We start from the raw sequence: 17,989 nt of genomic DNA, 5'->3' as shown, positions 1-17,989 counted from the left end.
TCATACATGTGATGGGCGTGTACTGCTACATCTGAGGGGCGTGTCATAAACCTGATTTACATCCAAATGTAAATAAGCCCCAAAGCAGTCAGTAACATCTACATGTTGATGAAATCACACTGATACTTTTCAGAAAATACATGTAACCATAGGGATCATTGTGCCTTATTACCAATTCAGGGAATTGATACCAATGATCCCATTTGAATGTACATATCTCTGTTTTTTCTTTTATATAACAGCTCATAAAATGGGAGCAAGGTGCAATCAGGGAGATTACTAGTCTCTTCAGGGAGATTGTCAAGGAAACTCCCTGAAATAGTAGCAATCAGGGAGAGTTGGCATGTATGATAGAAGTATTGTGCACTGTAACGTTAGCGGTCACTGTTAACACAGTATAGAGAAACTTAAACAGGCATGAACCAGGCGCATGTATTAGCTAAGGATGTATGGTTGCTATCAGTCCCATTGTGCATCATTCCCCATCTTCATCACCACCTTTCCCATGATCCTAATCATTCTCTTGCCTCCAGCCCTTGCTGAGCAAGATATATTTGTAACAGAGCGAAGCGCAGATCTGCACACTGAGGGGGCTGAGATCGCAGAAGCGGCGGCCTAGTGCTCAAAGGGGAACTTAACTTTAGCGCTCACAAGGCATTCTGGGGAGCACAAATGACATGTGAAGTGGGGGGCACAGCAGTGAGATATTGAGCTTTCTGCAGCACTGGGACCTCTCCGTGGGGCCTATTTATCATTAAATGTTTGCAGCATATTCCCCCGAAAACGCCCGTTTTCAGGGGATACTTACAAATATTTAGTATATGATATCTTTGATATCTGCTGCACGTTCCTCCATTTCCTACAGCAGCCGCAAGCCCCCAAAGGTTTCTATAAAGGGATGTGATGTCAGTTTTACCAAGCTAGTTTGGCCCCCACAGCTAACGACATCTGTAGATGGTGTCATGCTGCTGTAGCTTATGGGATACACTATGTAAAGTAAACTGGGAGAGGGTACCTCTGGAACCCTCCCCAGCAATGGCCTCCGCACATGCGCAGGAGTCCGGCATAGGCCTGTATTCAATTTGAGGCGAAAAGTCCAGACTTTTCGCCTGCTGGACTTTTCGCCTGTTTTCCAGGCGGAAAAGTATTACGCACGTGCCCGATTATCCCCGTATTCAATTTCAAAGGACGCGAAAACGGTACCTGGCGAAACTGGGAGCGGTGAAAAAAATTAGGATGTTTTTAAGAATATTCCCATCACCCCCCTAAAGATGTCCAGACATGGAGGATCACTATGGGTACCCCCGTTTTTTCCCTGCTGAAAGGTGCAGGTGCATAAATGCGGCTTTGAGAGGGTGATGCAGAAGAGCATTTAACAATTTTTTTGGGGAAAAATAAGTATGCCCATCAAATTTGGGGTACATGAAAATGGGTGCAAGCATATTAAGTCCCTAAAAGGATTTTTTTAAATTCTTGAAGAAATGCACCTGCCGCTACTACCCGCAATGAAGAAAACATCGGCCACATACTTTGGAACCCCTCTGGATTGAATTTAGCTATTTTAGAAGTGTGTTCCCTATTTTTTTTTTTTTTTTTAACCCCAAAATTAAAAAAAAAAAAAAAAAAAAAAATTTGGGTGTCCCGATTTTTTTTAAAATCTTTTTTTAACACATTGTTTTTAGGGGGCATTCCCAGGGGTGCAGGCTATTTTTTTAAGCATGCACCCCTAAACCCCAATTCTGCACTTTTTTTTGCCAGCTAAACACTGGAGAAAACTTATCCCTGTTTTTTTACAAAGACTTTTCGCACCGGCGAAAAGTCTTTGTAGTTGAATACGGGGATAATTACAATAGGCGAAAATTACATCATCGGCGATAAATTATCGCCAATAACGGGTTTTCGCCTGTAATTGAATACGGGCCTTAGGAGTGAAAAGTCTGTTGATGCTGTCTCTTCACTCTGAGCACATCACGTCACGTGTACTATTTAATACATCTGGGCAATATAATCGCATCCTGCAAACCAATTTCGGATGCTAATATGGCGCCCAGATCGCATTGCAAATGCAGAACTGACTCTCTAAGTAAAGCACAGCTGTTAGTGAATGAGTACAAAATATGCTCATGTATACAGCTTGATAAATCATATTTTGTAATGTCTCTTACTTTGTTAGTAAATGTGCCCCTACAGTCCTTTAGAGCTTATTTCCCCAATGTTGATAAGCTGGCCCTGCCACAGCAGCTTTCAGTGCTAATGCTGAGTTATGTATCATTGCAGGAAAGCAGAGCCATTGGCTATATTATCTCTTTATAAAGAAGCCCAGACCATGCACTCTCCAATGGAAATCCAAGCCTCTGTGATGGCTGGACACATCCCCTTTGGTGACTGTTAACACCCCTTAAGAGTACACTTATTGCATTCCCCTGGTGAGCCCTTCATTCCCCAGACACTGCTCCTAACTAAAGGCCCCCATACATCAGAGATTGATTGCAGCAATCGTGCAATTTGCAATCGATTGTGTATAAAAATCTTTCCCTTTTTCAATCGATTGCAGAATTGCCACAATCGATTGAAAAAGGGAAAGATTTTTATACACAATCGATTGCAAATTGCACGATTGCTGCAATTAATCTCTGATGTATGGAGGCCTTTACTATAGTGGATCTCAGTCCACCTGCTAGAAGACCAGCAGTTTTACTCCCTATGGCAGAATAATGACAGTACTGATAATAACATTGCCTGCCTGATAAGCATTTTCTAGCCATCTCCAACTGTAGACTACATCCACACGCCAGATAAAAACCTCCATCTTGAGGTAGCCTTATTAAATCTAGAACACAGTACATGGATTAACACTCAAGGATTCACCTGCAGTGGCGTAACTAGGATGTGTGGTGCCAAGCGCAAGGGAATAAACGGTACTCCGCCCTAATTACCCCACAGACCTAGTGCCCGATAACCTGGTGGCCTAGGTAGGAATTAATGGTAGCCTACCTGTCCTCAGCCACAGTCTTCTGATGCTGGCCCGTCCTGGCCAGCGACACTGCTGCCAGAGCTTTTTGCGTGAAATCTACACCCACTGCCAGCCAGGTGGCAGCTTTCCATTGGCTGCTGGTCTACAAGCTGCACCCAGCCGGCACCAAATGTCACCTGCTGCTGGGAACAGTCCGGTGAGAGGTGTCCTGCCGGGGACACATCTTACCGGACTGCAGGACTTCTGGCACTGGTATCAACATTTGATCCCAGCGCTGGACAATGCAGAGGGGGGCCCAGGCCAAGGTGCTCCACACGTACCCCCCCTGGTTACACCATTGTTCACCTGATGCAGCTAGTTTGTGATTCTATATACAGTTAAGACCCCCATACATCAGCAATCGATTGTGGCAATTCTACAATTTGCAGTCGATTGTGTATAAAAATCTGCAATGTATGGGCTTCACAGAATTGTTAAATCAGATTGTCCAACATGTTGGATGTCTAAAGGTGCGTACACAACGATTTTTTGAACGATTTAACTAGAAGGATGTCATTATCATTAAATCGTTTGTAAAATCATTCATCTTTTTTAGCTGAACAATGAACGATAATCTTTCATGTGCGTTCACGTTTGTAGTTAGTCCATTCTGACTGTCCAACAAACGATTTTCGTTTAGAAAATCGTTCATGTTGTGCAGAATAAACGATGAACGATTTCCATTCACTGTATGCATGATTAAAAAAATCGTTCATCATTTTTGAAAATCGTTCATTATTTTAGTAACCAACGATTTTTAGTGAACGATTTTCGTTCACTTTTTCAAGGGAAAATCAATGAAAATTGTTCACTAAAATCGTTGGTTACTAAAATCGTTGTGTGTGTATGCACCTACAGATGGATTGGGGCTGTAGATTTCTAGTGTATGGACATGATCAGCAGATTTGCAGACAGTTACTAGTAAAATGATGGCCTTTCAAGGATTGGCAGATCTGTGTTTGCTGCAATCGATCTGCAAATCACTGAAAAGGATCTGTAATGTAATGTATGGGGGCAGATTGCTAGTTTGGGAAATCCGAAGATCGGGCAATAATTCTTCAAATTGTTCAATTGTGGTTTTCAGATTGCTGATGTATGGGGGCCTTTACACCTCATTGATAAGATCATGGCACATACTTACAAAGCTGCAGATTAGCTGTGTTGTATAATAGATACATAGTATCTGCATTACAATTACTGCATATTCCACTATGTACACCTTGGCATGCACTCTCTGTCACTCACTAAGAAATGCATAATTGCTTCTCGATATAGATTTCCAGTATGACTGTTGCAGCAAGGCTCTGAGTGTAAGTAGCACTTGGTACATCAGATATATTGTTGCTTTTTCTGTTACATTGTGCGCTGATTTATAGGGTTTTACAGTGTCTGCCTATTTATAGGGTAATAGCAAGAGGACAATAAAACAAAGATATAAATAACAATACTGTCTCACACATTGAACTGAATACATATAAAATGGTTGTACTCGCATATCGTAGCCCGGTATAGTTACAGTTTGCTGGCAATCCCCGTACCTTGACGCGTGGGAAGGAACAGTTAGTATATAGAATCAGCATTGTAGGGTAACGCTCACTTCAGATGCCCCAAATCTTTTTTCCTGGGATTTGGATAAATGGTTGGCGAGAGCAATAGGTTCTCTTATAGTGTAGCAGCTCTGAGAGCCGTATTCAATTTGAGCCAAGGCGCAATACTTTTTTCGCCTGTTTTGCAGGCATAAAAGTATCGCGCGCGTGCCCGCTTTACCCCGTATCCAATTTGAAAGTACACGAAAACGGGACCTGGCGAAACTTGAACAGGCGGAAAGTACTGTCAGAATTGGGGAAATCAGCCTGACACCCCCTAAAAGATGCACTGACATGGGGGTTCACTATGGTACCCCCCGATTTGGCTTGCTGAAGGTATTTGGTGTTTTTAAAGGGCTCAATAGCTGCTAAATAGCGTTTTTCTATACGTGGTGCAGAATAGTATTTTTTTTCCTGAAAATAAGTTATCCCAGCAAATTTGGGGTACTTGAAAATGGGGGTCAGCATATTTGAAAAGTTGCTAAAGTGAATTTGAAAAAATCATGAAAAATCCACCTGCTGCAAGCACCTGCTATCAAAAAAACACTTGGGGCATACTTGGGGACCCCCCCCCTAGAGTCAAGTTAGCTAGTTTTTAACTTTGTACCCCAACTTTTTTTTTTGCCCCCTTTTTCAGTCATTTTTTGGGGTGTCCTTAAGTGGTTTTTTTTTTTTTTTTGACATAGTTTACCTTTGGGGACTGTCTGAAGGCTGCACGGGGGTTCCCGCAATGTTGTACCCTCAAACCCCAATTCTGCACTTTTTTCCGCCGGCTATTCATAGGCGAAACTTTTTGAAACTCTTTCAAATTGAATACGGGGTATAAGCAAAACATGCGAAAATGACGTAATCTGCGAAAAAGTATCGCAGATCCGGACTTTTCGCCTCAAATTGGATACGGGCCTGAGTGTCACATACCACTGGTGGAAGAGAAAGCTTCATATTATCAAAATAGGACACCATAAAACAAATATTTCCTATTATAGGGCGGTTACTTCCTCAGGATCCTTGTGTCAGAAGTGTTTTTTTTTTTATTTTTTGTGAGTAAAAGGCAAACGGCATGATTCAGTTGTCGATGCAATGCCGATATTTACGCCAATCGAGAGATTGTTTGCCATTGTGTAAACAATGGCGTGCATAACTTAGCCACTGCATCCTTGATCGCAGCAGGAGAGCCCTCTGCGCAGCTTAGACTTACACGATGGCCGCCTTATCTGCCTTCCATGTTTCTGGTTTTGTGCATAAGCGTCGGATGCGAGATGCTTTCAGTGGGCATCTCTAAGCTCTGGGCGGCGGGTGACAGCATATTTTTGCAGCTGTGTCCTTTGTGAAATCGCAGGAGAGATTGCCTTAGCGTCCATTTCTGAATTAGGCCCAAAATGGCATGTATGTACAGCACCTCCCATTATAGAAGCTACAAACAAGACTTCAAACACCTGCAGCTTTAGGAGCAGTGATCTGTACCCATGAGGTAGCAATTAGTAGTATGGTCAGGCAGATCTACAGCTGTAACAGACTAATCACACAGCACCATCACTGTATATCCATCTGCACAGTCACTGTGGCAACTGGGTTCCAAAGACAATGAACAGTCATAATTCATTCATTTTAGTTCAAAGAGCTGCTTCATTCATGTTATTTCCCATAGGTAAATCTGTGTTCCCTATAATATTTAAGTGTTTTCTACAGGACATTCAATCTCACTCTGCATTACAAAAGGCACGTTCACCTGGTACAGAGCACAGGTGGATGTATCAGATTGCTGGGACACTGATTATTGTTCCACCTGTGCTCCTGCTGGGAGAGCCTCACATCCTGCACCGATTGTGGAGGTTTCAGTTCCATGGTCAGAGGCAAACACAGGATTCCTATGGCAGGAGTTTCCTTGTATACATTTCAAGACAAATAGGAAATGTTGGTGCTTTTGTAGTATGTTATAACTTTTTTCAATGCATTAAGACTCTGGAGTGCCCTCATTTTTCTGTGTATATATATATATACATATATATATATATATATATATATATATACACACTTACCATACTATCCCTTTAATCCAGGATACTCATGAATTCAGAGCTAACAAGGCTTGCGCGCGCGCCTGGTGCAGGCGACGCCCCCTCCATATGACGTCACACGGAGGGGGCTACAAACACTGATAATTACAGCAATGGCCTGAGCATCCAATGGCCTGAGCATCCGTGGTGCAATTCAAAGTTGGTAAGATGCAGTGGCGGGCTGGGCCGGGGGGCAGGGTGCCATGTGCCCCCCAGGCCTGTAACATTTTAGTGTCCCAGGGCCGCCTGCATCCGAGCTCTGCATATACATAGCAACGCAGGCTGTGGAAGGCCGTCGGGGGGGGGGGGGAATCCTGTGTATGTATCTGTGTGTAAGTAAGTGAGTCTTTGTAACTGTATCTGTGTGTATGTATGTGTCTCTGTTACTGTATGCATGTATCTGTGTATGTATGTGTCTCTAACTGTATGCATGTATGTGTGTGTATGTCTGTGACTGTGGGTATGTGTGTCTGACTATATTTATCAGTGTGTGTGTATGTGTGTAACTATATGTATGTGTGTGTGTATGTGATTATATGTGGACTGTGTGTGTATTAATTCGTGACTGTAGGTGTGTATTAGTGTGTAACGGTATGTATGTGTGTATTAGTGTGACAGTGAATAAATATGTATATGCATGTATGTGCGTATGTGACTGTGTGTGTATTCATTTTGTGACTAGGTGTGTATTAGTGTGTGACTGTATGAATGTGTGTATTAGTGTGTGACTGCAAATTGTGTCTGTTTGTATGTATGTTATTGTATATGTGTGCAGTGGTGTAACTACTGTAGGTGCAGTAACTGCAGATGCTATGGGGCCCAGCCCTCCATCTGCATCTACAGTGCCAGGCCTCGGTCTACGCCCCCCGCCCGGGCCACTTGATTGCATGTGCCCCCCAGACTAAAAGTTGCCAGCCAGCCCCTGGTAAGATGTGTTGTACGATTGCCCTTGAAATTCTTCCCTTGAAAATTCTTCATACGATGTGGTGAAATGGTGTATGATTGATCGTTACGATCATAGGATAAGATGCATAGAAGTGTATCACATTGTACTCAAAAGATCATAGATCTCTCTGCAAAACCATCTGATCTGCGATCCAACCAGAGGACGGCGGGGACGCACACCGGGGTCGCAGAACACACAAAATACGCCTCTTTTCATAAGATTGGTCTGTACAACCCATTGAAACTGTCCATATCAGGTAAAAAATCGTACCGTGTATGGGCACCATGAGGCTGTAGGAGTAGCGGTCTGAAGCATCCAGGTGGAACAACTGCAGAGATTCTGGTCATTCCAGGCACCCTGCTAGCCAGATACAGGAGCCGTGGGTGAGCGGCGATACTGCCCACAGAGCGCTGCCCTTTGTGCCGCTGCACCACTCGCGCTCACACCTAGTTAAAGCCCTTCATGAGTTAAGGCCCCCATACATCAGCAATCTGAAAACCACAATTGAACAATTTGAAGATTTATTGCCCGATCTTAGGATTTCCCAATCAAGCAATCTGCGCCCATACACTACAGATCTTTTTCAGTGATTTGCAGATCGATTGCAGCAAACACAGATCTGGCAATCTTGAAAGGCCCATCATTTTGCTAGAAACGGTCTGCAAATCTGCTGATCATGTCCATACACTAGCAATCTACAGCCCCAATCAATCTGTGAAATCCAACATGTTGGACAATCTGATTAAACAATTCCAATCACATTTGGTTGTGAAGCCCATACATTGCAGATTTTTATACACAATCGATTGCAAATTGCACAATTGCTGCAATCCATCTCTGATGTATGGGGGCCTTTACACAGGTTCTGTGGCTGGCTGACTTCACTCCTCACCTGGTTTTAATCAGCCACAAAACCTGTGTAATTCATGAGGGTTCCGGGTTTAAAGGGATAGTGTGGTAAGAGCGGACAGTTAGGGTTAGGTTTAGGGCACCTGGGGGGGACTTAGGGTTAGGTTAGGGTTAGGCACCGGGGAAGGGGGGGTTAGGGTTAGGCACGGGGGGGGAGGTTAGGGTTAGGCACCCCTAAGGAGGGTTAGGGTTAGGGGGGTTAGGTTAGATTAGTTGATACTTACCTTACCACGATCGGGATTTCCAGCGCTGTAGGGCTTCCGCTGCCGAGCTCTGCTGTTTTGTCGGGCTGCCGCTGCCGGGATTCGAACTCCCGGCCATGCGGCAGCCGGGATATCATACCGATTCCATATACACTCACTCTCTCTCACTCTATCAATGGGGAGTGGGTGAAACCAGAATGATGCGATTGTCATAGAACCACATCAAATTGACTCTTCCCCCTTCCCACAGGCCTGCAAATTTGTCCTTCGGAGGGAGGGGGTTCTGGGTACTCAGAAACCCCCCTGCGTGCACCACTGACGGTGGTGCACAAACTTCTGCTCCTATTCTTCCCTCCTATTTCCACCAGTACATAACATTTTGCTCTGGCCTGAAATAATGATCTAAAGTAGCACAACAAAAATTTAGAAATACAATTTTTTTTATTTTTTTATTCAGAGCAGGTTACAGTGATTGGAATATTGCCAGGATAAACAGGAGCTGATAAAATATACTGGGAGAAATGGATCATGACTGCAAAAAATGTGTAATCTGTATTCCTGAAAACTCTGCAGAAGTTATTGTTAAGTTCGTATTAGTCATTTTTGGTAGCTGAGATAAACTCAAGCCCACAAAGTTTATTTAATATGCTCAGAATGGATCTATTATAATCACATGATACTTAACAGCACTTTCATTTCCATAGTTAGCTACATGCTATTTGCATAAATATTTTTCGTCTTTGCAGATGTTCATGCAAAAACTAAAACACGACTCTGGTGGGACTCGAACCCACAACCTTTGAATGTCTACAGTACACTAGAAGTCCAATGCGCTATCCATTGCGCCACAGAGCCAACTGTTGCATGCCCCTAGCAGACTCTGTATAGTTATGCACAGGGAGTACTGTGTCAGCTAGAAAGCAGATGGTGAAACTGAAACTTGTGCTGGACACAAATAAATGTCAGCTCAGCTTTAACCCCTGTGGTCAGACTAAGGGCCGTATTCAATTAGCTGCGAAAAGTCGGAAAGGTTTCGCCTGTATGACTTTCCGCCTACGCCACGTTTTTTAAACGTGAAAACTTACCGTGCGCGTCCCCGCTTTTCGCTTTATTCAATTACTTAACACACGAAAACAGAAAGCTGTGAATGCGGAACAGGCAGAAAGTACTGTCAGAATTGGGGAAATCAGTCTGTACGCCCCAAAAAGATGCACTAACCCCCAAGAAGTCACTTTTGCCAGTTTTTATGCTTGTCCCCCCACTTTGCACTTTTTCTCCCCCAAAATGAAAGTGCTTTTTTGGGGTGTTCCTAACTTTTTTTGGGGGGGGGATTTTTTTTTTACACAGTTATCCTTCGGGGGATGTCCTAAGGGTTCTGGGTGGTTTCCCCACCTTTGCACCCCAAAATTTAAAAAATGTACTTTATCTTTTTCTCCTATTGCATTGCATTGGCTATGGAATTAAATACGGAGATAAGTTTCCGACATGTGAAAAGCCGTGATTGGAGATACTTTTCCGTGGATCTCGGCTTTTTGCGTCTAATTGAATACGGCCCTAAGGGGTATATGTACTAAGCAGTGGAATTTCAAAACCCTAGATTTTTGCAGATTTTGCCAGCCAGGTCTAAAAGGGCAATAATATTTAATGCAAAATAAGCCTGATTTTGCATTTATACCCCTTTTACACCAGAGCAAAAACATGGGTTTTTGCTGGGTCTACCCGGGTCGCAGCTCAGTGTAAAGGGGTCCCTGAAATATAACCTGGGTCAAGTGACCCGGCAATCCAACCCAGGTAGCTACCAGGGTCTGACCTGGATAATGGTGTAGTGTAAGCAGCGCAACCCAGGTTATCCGACCTGTGTCATGCCTAAAATGAGCTGATTGGTGGCTGTGGAGCAGTCACATCCCACTTTTTATGACCTCACAAGTTTAGCAGGGCAGACACTCACAAGTTCAGTGTAAACGGGGCTGACCTGAGAATAACCCAGATCTATGGTGCTGTGTAAACGGTGTCTGACCTGGGTTGGAACCATGTCTGAAAACTCAGGTCGGACCCGGGTTTTTGGTGGAAAAGAAGTATTGGTTTAATTGCCCACTTAAATATGGCAGGCCCCCTTTTTATTTGTTTTCTTAATTGCTGCACCTATTGCTTATATTCATCTAGAAGTCCAATGCTCCATCCATTATGCTGCGTAACTAGGTAGATAGATTACTCATGACTGTGGTTTAATTTAACTGCATAGGAGGTGTTATGCAAATTTATATTACAGTTGTTGGCATGAGTTACTTACGGGTTCCAGACTGTAGATAGACAGTAAAAAGGTCGACAATGTCTAGATAGACACCTGATGTTAGACAGTCAATAGGTCGGCTGGGACAAAAGGTTTATAGGGACAGAAGGTCTACACACAAATGGTCAACACAAAAAAGGGTTAGGCATTTACCGGAGGGTTAGGATTATGCACTTACCCTGACGGTTACCATGACGGTTAGGGCTAGGCACCAGGAGGAAGGGTTACAGTTGGGCACTTACCGGATGGTCGGGGTTAGGCACTAGAAGGGATGCCTAGGGTCAGGCACCTACCCCAACGGTTAGAGTTAGGCAGCAGGAGGGAGAGTTAGGGTAAGGCACCAATGGTAGGGTTAGGATGAAGATTAGGGCTAGAAAAAAACAAATACGTGTTGACCATTTTTGTTTCATCCATTTTTTTTGTGTCGACCTTTTGTACATGTCAACCTTCTTTAATGTCGACCTTTAGTGTGTCAACCTTTTGTCCCAGTCGACCAATTGACTGTCTAACATCTGGTGTCTATCTAGACCAGTGATTCCCAACCTCGGTCCTCAAGGCATACTAAAGCTGTCCACACACTAGACCAACTTTCATTTAACCATCCAACTAGTTGATTGGTTGGAGTGAAAATCTGGTAAGGAATGGGAGTAAATGATGATCAGCAATTTGCTCCTAAATGCCAGAAAACAGATGAAAATGGTCGTCAGACAAGTTTGTTAAATGTTTGATCTAAACAATTTGTTCAAACAACAGTTTTTGTCCATTTTCCGGCATTTGGGAGCAAATTGCTGATTGTCATTTGCTTTCATACCTTACCAGATTTTCATTCCAACCAATCAACTAGTTGGCTGGTTCAATGTAAGTTGGTCTAGTGTGTGGCCAGCTTAACAGTCCTGGTTTTAGTGATATCCATGATTGTGCACAGATGGTTAAATCAAAATAACTGAGACACTAAATTAAGTCACTTGTGCTCAAGTATGGCTATCCCTAAAACATGGATTGTTAGTGTGCCTTGAGGACCGTGGTTGGGAACCTCTGCTGTAGAGCAGTGGTTCTCAAATTCGGTCCTCAGGACCCAACACAGGTCACGTTTTCCAGTTCTCCTGGCAGGTGCACAGGTCATACTTACCTACCCTCCCGATTTGGTCGGGAGCCTCCCGAAAATCGGGTGCCGCTCCCGGCCCCCCGGAAAGGTAGGTAAGTCTCCCGGTCCCCGGCGATCCATCTGGCTCCCCCCGCGAATACAGTATTATCCCCGGCAGCGGGGGGCCCGATGACGCGATTCGCGTCATCATGGCCCCGCCCCCTGCTTCACACTGCCATTTATCTTGGCATTGTGAAGAGGGGGCGGGGCCGCGATGACGTGATCGCGTTATCACGCCCATGCCCCGCCCCCATTGAATAGTCATGTCTGGGTCACGCCCCCTTTTAATGGGACACGCCCCCCTGCTGAGGATGCCCGACAGCTCCCTCCCGGAAGGAGGGAGCTACAAGTCGGCAACTCTGGCACAGGTGTAGTCATTACTCACTGACACATTTTAAAAAATCCACAGGTGGAGCTAATTAATTCACTTGTGATTCTGTTAGGAGACCTGGAAAACATGCACTGTTTGGGGTCCTGAGGACCGAGTTTGAGAACCTGTGATGTAGAGCATTGAATACTGTTTGGATTGTAGATTTATTTATGCATTGGGCTTAAATGAGAACAAAAGTTGCCCACACAGGGCGAGGTTATGGTTGCAGTGTGGGGCTGGTAGCATGCTGTTCTTGTGCCACCCATAGAGTTACCTGGTACACCCTGCTGGCTGTCCCGTGGAAAGCTTTGCCCATAGCAAGGGAGCAAGGGAACTCCACCTTCATTATTCCCCTGTTATAGTGGAAACCAGCCCAGCTGTGTAGGTCTGGGACTAAATTAGGATATGGGATAATAGGGGACTGTCCATTACAAAAAAAGAAAAAGAAAAACAATTTATTTATATATATATATATATATATATATATATATATATATATATATATATATGTCCAGTCCTTCTGAAAATGTTCTTGTCTACTGAAGGGGTCCTATTGAATTTATTTTTATAAGAAAAAAAATACTTTAAAACGGCTTTGTTCTGTGTTTTGTCTGTTTTTTTGTTTATTATTATTTATTTATTGTTTGTTACGGTTTCTTTTCCTTCCTGTTGTTTGAGCAGAAATTCACCTGAATCTCATAAAGTAGGCTTCCTAGGACTTCATACCACCCTAGACGATTGCACCTTACCGTATGTAAGGTGTGTGGATTAAGAGATAGACAGTAAAAAGGTCGACCTTGTCTAGATCAGTGATTCCCAACCTCGGTCCTCAAGGCACACTAATAAGGGTATTCAATACGGAGCAAAAACTCAGTTTTTGCGATGTTTTCTCACCTATGACGTCATTATCGCAGTTTTTGGTTTTACACCGTATTCAATTTCAAAGACTTTTCACAGGTTCGAAAAGTCTTTGAAAAAAAACGGAGATAACTTTTCACCACTGAATAGGTGGCGAAAAAAAGTGCAGAATTGGGGTTTAGGGGTGCAGGCTTAAAGAAAATAGCTGGCACCCCTGCGAATGACATTTTAAAAATAACTGTGTCAAAAAAAGTTTTAAAAAAAAAAATAGGGACACCCCAAAAAATAAATTTAAAAATTGGGGTAAAAAAAAAATAAAGGGAAAAAATTGTTTAAAACTAGGGAAATAGGTTCAGGACTATTCTGCAAGTATGCGGCAGGTGTATTCTAGAATAGATTTATAGCGGCAGGTGCACAATTGCAGAATTTTTAAAAACTTACTTTAGGGACATAAAAATATGATAGTACCCATTTTCATGTACCCCAAATTTGATGGGACCACTTAAAAAAACGAAAAAAATAACCTTAAGTGCTCTTCTGCATCACTTCTTCAATGTCGGGAAAAAAACACCTGCCGCAGCTATTTAAATCCCCGACTTTCATTTGCAGGCAAAAACGGGGGTACCCATAGTGATCCCCCATGTTTTTACAGTTTTAGGGGGGTCCTACAATTTATTCCAGATAAATGTCATTTTTTATCGCAAATCCCACTTCGCAGGTTCCCGTTTTCGTAGGTTTTATATTGCGTACAGGGATAAAGCGGGCGCGCGCCCGATACTTTATCCCAGGAAAATTTCCGATGTGGAGCTCCCATATTGAATACCCCTGTAACAGTCCTGGTTTTACTGATATCCATGATTGTGCACAGATGGTTAAATCAAAATAACTGAGGTACTAATTAAGTCACTTGTGCTCAAGTAAAACCCTAAAACCTGGACTGTTATGCTGGGCATACACTCTACAATTCTCTATCAGATATCTGTCAAATCTGTTTGGTGGGAAGGAAAATCTGGTCCGTTTTCTAGTGTTTGGGAGCAAATTTCTATTGTCATTTGCTCCCATACATTACCAGGTTTTCATTCCAACCAGTCAGATTGGACAGATATCTGACAGATAATTGCATAGTGTATGCCCAGCTTTAGTGTGCCTTGAGGACTGTAGTTGGGAACCCCTGGTCTAGGGGGTAAATTTACTAAGATGGGAGTTCTATTAAGAAGTGATGTTGCCCATAGCAACCAATCAGATTCCAGGTATTATCTTCTAGAAGGTGCTAGATAAATGAGAAGCAGAATCTGACTGGTTGCTATGGGAAACATCACTTCTTAACAGAACTCCCATCTTAGTAAATGTACCCATAGTAATCTCCCTGATTGCACCTTACCCCATTATGAAGCTGTTACATGTAAAAAATAACAGAGATGTATACATTCAAATGGGATCATTAGTCTAATTTCCCTGCATTGGTTATAAGGCACAATGATCCCTATGGCTACATGCATTTTCTGAAAAGTATCAATGTGTTTTCGTCAACAAGTAGATCTTACTAACAGCTTTTGGGCTCATTTACATTTGGATGTAATGCTGGCCACACACTGGATGATTTTTAACACGATTTTGGCAGTTTCTACAGGTTGGTCAGACCAATCGTTTGCAAATAGTTGTATTTTAAGTCTTCTGCGACCACGATGCGTGTCCCCGCCATCGTCTAGTTGGATCGGATGGTTTTGTAGAGAGATCTCAACTGATCGTGTACGATGTGATACACTTCTATGCATCTTATCCTATGATCTTAATGACCAATCGTACACCATTTGCCCACATCTTATGAAGAATTTCAAGGGAAGAATTTCAAGGGAAATCGTACAACTGATCTTACCAACTTTGAATCTCACCGTGTATGGGGGGCCTTTAGTCAGGTTTACTCCTCTCAGATGTAGCAGTAGACGCCCACTTTACCGCCAGGCTCATACAGTAGGTGCTGCTTTCACAATCTCCCTGAAATGCTTTTTCAAAAGTAGGCAAGTATGGTCTATATATATATTGTCATATGGCATTTAGATCTAACAATATGTCAAAGAACTGATTGAAGCTTTGGTCTCAGTGCTGAATACATGATGATTAATACTGTCATAATTCTATTATTGAGCTATTGTCATTAAATTAACTTAATTTAATCAGCATTACTTTTTTTTTTTTGCAATATTTGCTCATAATGTGAAATATTTGTACTGTTTACTATGATAACAAATGTCAATCTATTATAATTTACTGATAGGTTAAAACCAGGGGCGGCTCCAGAGGTGGGGCTGCAGCGCAGAACACAATTCAAATAGGGGAGCCACACCAACTGCCACTCCAAACGCTGCCAAACATAGCTGGCCTGGACTCACTGGCAGTTGGGGGTCTATTTACTAAGCCTTGGATGCAGATAAAGTGAACGGAGATAAGGTACCAGCCAATTAGCTCCTAACTGCCATGTCACATGCTGTATTTGAAAAATGACAGTTAGGAGCTGATTGGCTGGTACCTTATCTCCGTATCTGCATCCAAGGCTTAGTAAATAGACCCCCCAACTGCCAGTGAGTCCAGGCCAGCTATGTTTGGCAGTGTTTGGGGTGGCAGTTGGTGTGGCTCCCCTATTTGAATTATGGACTGTGCTGCAGTCCCACCTCCTGGAGCCAATATTATTTTTATAAATTCCCTTCATTTGGTTTCATACCTACAGCAATGAATCATTAATGTCTAACTTTGTTACAACTACTAAAGTGCTGTTTTCTGTGCACCCGTGTAGAAAGTGCTGGATGAGTGCCAGGACCGGAGGAACTGCCAGCTCCTTGTCAATAGCCGTCTGTTTGGGTCGGACCCGTGTCCAGGGACCAGCAAGTATTTGGTTGTGTGGTACAAATGCAGGCCAAGTAAGTACATGAATCTCAGAGTCTCAGTCTTTCTTCCCTGCATTGTCCTCAGGTCACTGCATGGCCCCTGTGCCAGCTAATAACACTCTGAGCAGGGGAGGCCGCGTATGGAGTTTGCACTCTGCTGTCACAGGTCACTGCCCAGCACCTAACACCAGGAGAGACATGATCTGGATTTTATACTGTATGTAGCTTACGTCCTACTCACACTAACCAAATGGTGCAGGAAACTCGACTCTCTATTTTTTTAAACTGTATTTCCAGTTATTTATATAGCGCACACATATTACGCAGCTCTTTACAGACAGAACATTTGGCCATTCTTACTAGTCCCTGCCCCAGTGGAGATTACAATCTATATTCCCTGTTTGGAGCCAAGAATATACAAACTGAATTTTCTCATATATGTCACACAGTCCTGGTGATTGACACCAAGTTTGCTCACAATTGTATAATCTTTCCACTTATTTCCCTTCCAGTACCGTGTATAATAACCCTCCCTCCTGAAATTACCCCTTTAACTGGGTGAAAAATACTCCGCTCATAAAATTCCTGGGCTCAATTAAGGAATTAATGTGATAGGTGTTTTTTTTTTTTTTTTTTCTGAAAGTGGGATGTTTGGAGAAAAGATTTTTCACCAGGTAGAAAGGTTCATATTGGAAGGTCTGCGTATTTGGGAGTGCTTAAGTCACCCATAGTTTTATTATTTTACTCAACACTCTTAAGCTTTAACTAACTAATAAATAAGACACAGACAACTGTATAGAATTGGTAAAAGAGGTCACAGCCAAATTTATTATATGAAATTAGAATTGTTAATTAGTCCTGGTGGCGAAAAAGCAGTGCTACCTCGGTCTACAGCTCATAATTAATTGAACGCTTTACTAAAAATGGGGTGGAGTTTTCTCCACCCCCTGCGCAAGCTATCCTGGGTAGAACCACCTCCCCTTAACTAGCATAGTGCTGGCCCCTCCCTAGGATGAAGACCTGGTTCTCCCTTAAGGTAGTAATCGACTCTCCTTTCTCAAAGGGGAAATGCTAGCCAAGCTCTGCTGCGCTAAATTGAGCCGCCGAGGAGCACTGCTTTCCGCCAACAACGTGGACAAGAAGAATGGCCACGTAACGCCACCAAAGAAAAAACCCAGCCCTTACTAACTATTCCAATGAGGCTAGGATATCAGAGACAAAAAACCCTAAACCTTCCTCAGTGAGGTGCACTCCATCCGGCCTATATAAATGTGCCTCCTCATATCGAAGACGAGGGTGTTTGATAGCACGCCCGCCTAAGCCAACCACAAACCTAGACACTGCAGCATTCACCTTCCTTCTTACGCTATCTAGGGCTGCCCCACCTTGTGTACCTCGCCAGAACCTCCTTGGAATCATCTCAGACCAACAAAGTTTAACCAGCGGCCAACGTTCTGCTACTAATTTCAAATCTCGCTTAATAGCAATGATCAGTTCAACTCCTTTACACATGCCCAGGTCATTACCACCCAAGTGCACGACCATACAGTCAGGGTGTCCCCCACTTGCTCTCTGATTGCCATAGCAGGTCCAAAAGGCCGCTCCACCTAAAACTTCTCAACCCTATCCAACGGACCTTAAAAGGGGCTAAGCTGGCCCCCTTATGCCTACTAGCCCAGTAAACAAAAGAATGCCCAACAATCCACACCCGGCCGTCTTTCTTCAAAAAAC

General features: G+C 43.2%; 1 protein-coding gene and 1 non-coding gene across 6 annotated transcripts in view; one reads left to right on the top strand and one right to left on the bottom strand.

Moving 5' to 3' along the window:
- The window catches only part of EVA1A (eva-1 homolog A, regulator of programmed cell death), a 477,272-nt gene that overhangs the window by 238,547 nt on the left and 220,736 nt on the right, over positions 1–17,989 (top strand). For 2 of the 5 annotated variants that reach the window (XM_088467277.1, XM_088467276.1), the window contains exon 3: positions 16,168–16,291. In XM_088467277.1, coding sequence (XP_088323403.1) covers positions 16,168–16,291 — 124 coding nt within the window. Of the gene's footprint in view, positions 1–6,429; positions 6,529–6,801; positions 6,820–16,167; positions 16,292–17,989 lie in introns of those variants that run through there. The other 3 variants (XM_088467280.1, XM_088467281.1, XM_088467282.1) reach the window with 3 other exon arrangements.
- On the bottom strand, positions 9,484–9,569 carry TRNAR-UCU (transfer RNA arginine (anticodon UCU)). Its single transcript is given in 2 exon segments — positions 9,484–9,519; positions 9,533–9,569. It is a non-coding gene; the product is annotated as a tRNA-Arg (tRNA).

The sequence above is a fragment of the Taudactylus pleione genome, unplaced genomic scaffold (assembly GCF_031769625.1).
Source record: "Taudactylus pleione unplaced genomic scaffold, aTauple2 ptg000070l, whole genome shotgun sequence".
In the NCBI taxonomy this organism is placed as follows: domain Eukaryota; kingdom Metazoa; phylum Chordata; class Amphibia; order Anura; family Myobatrachidae; genus Taudactylus; species Taudactylus pleione.
This window is presented reverse-complemented; position numbering and strand designations above follow the sequence as displayed.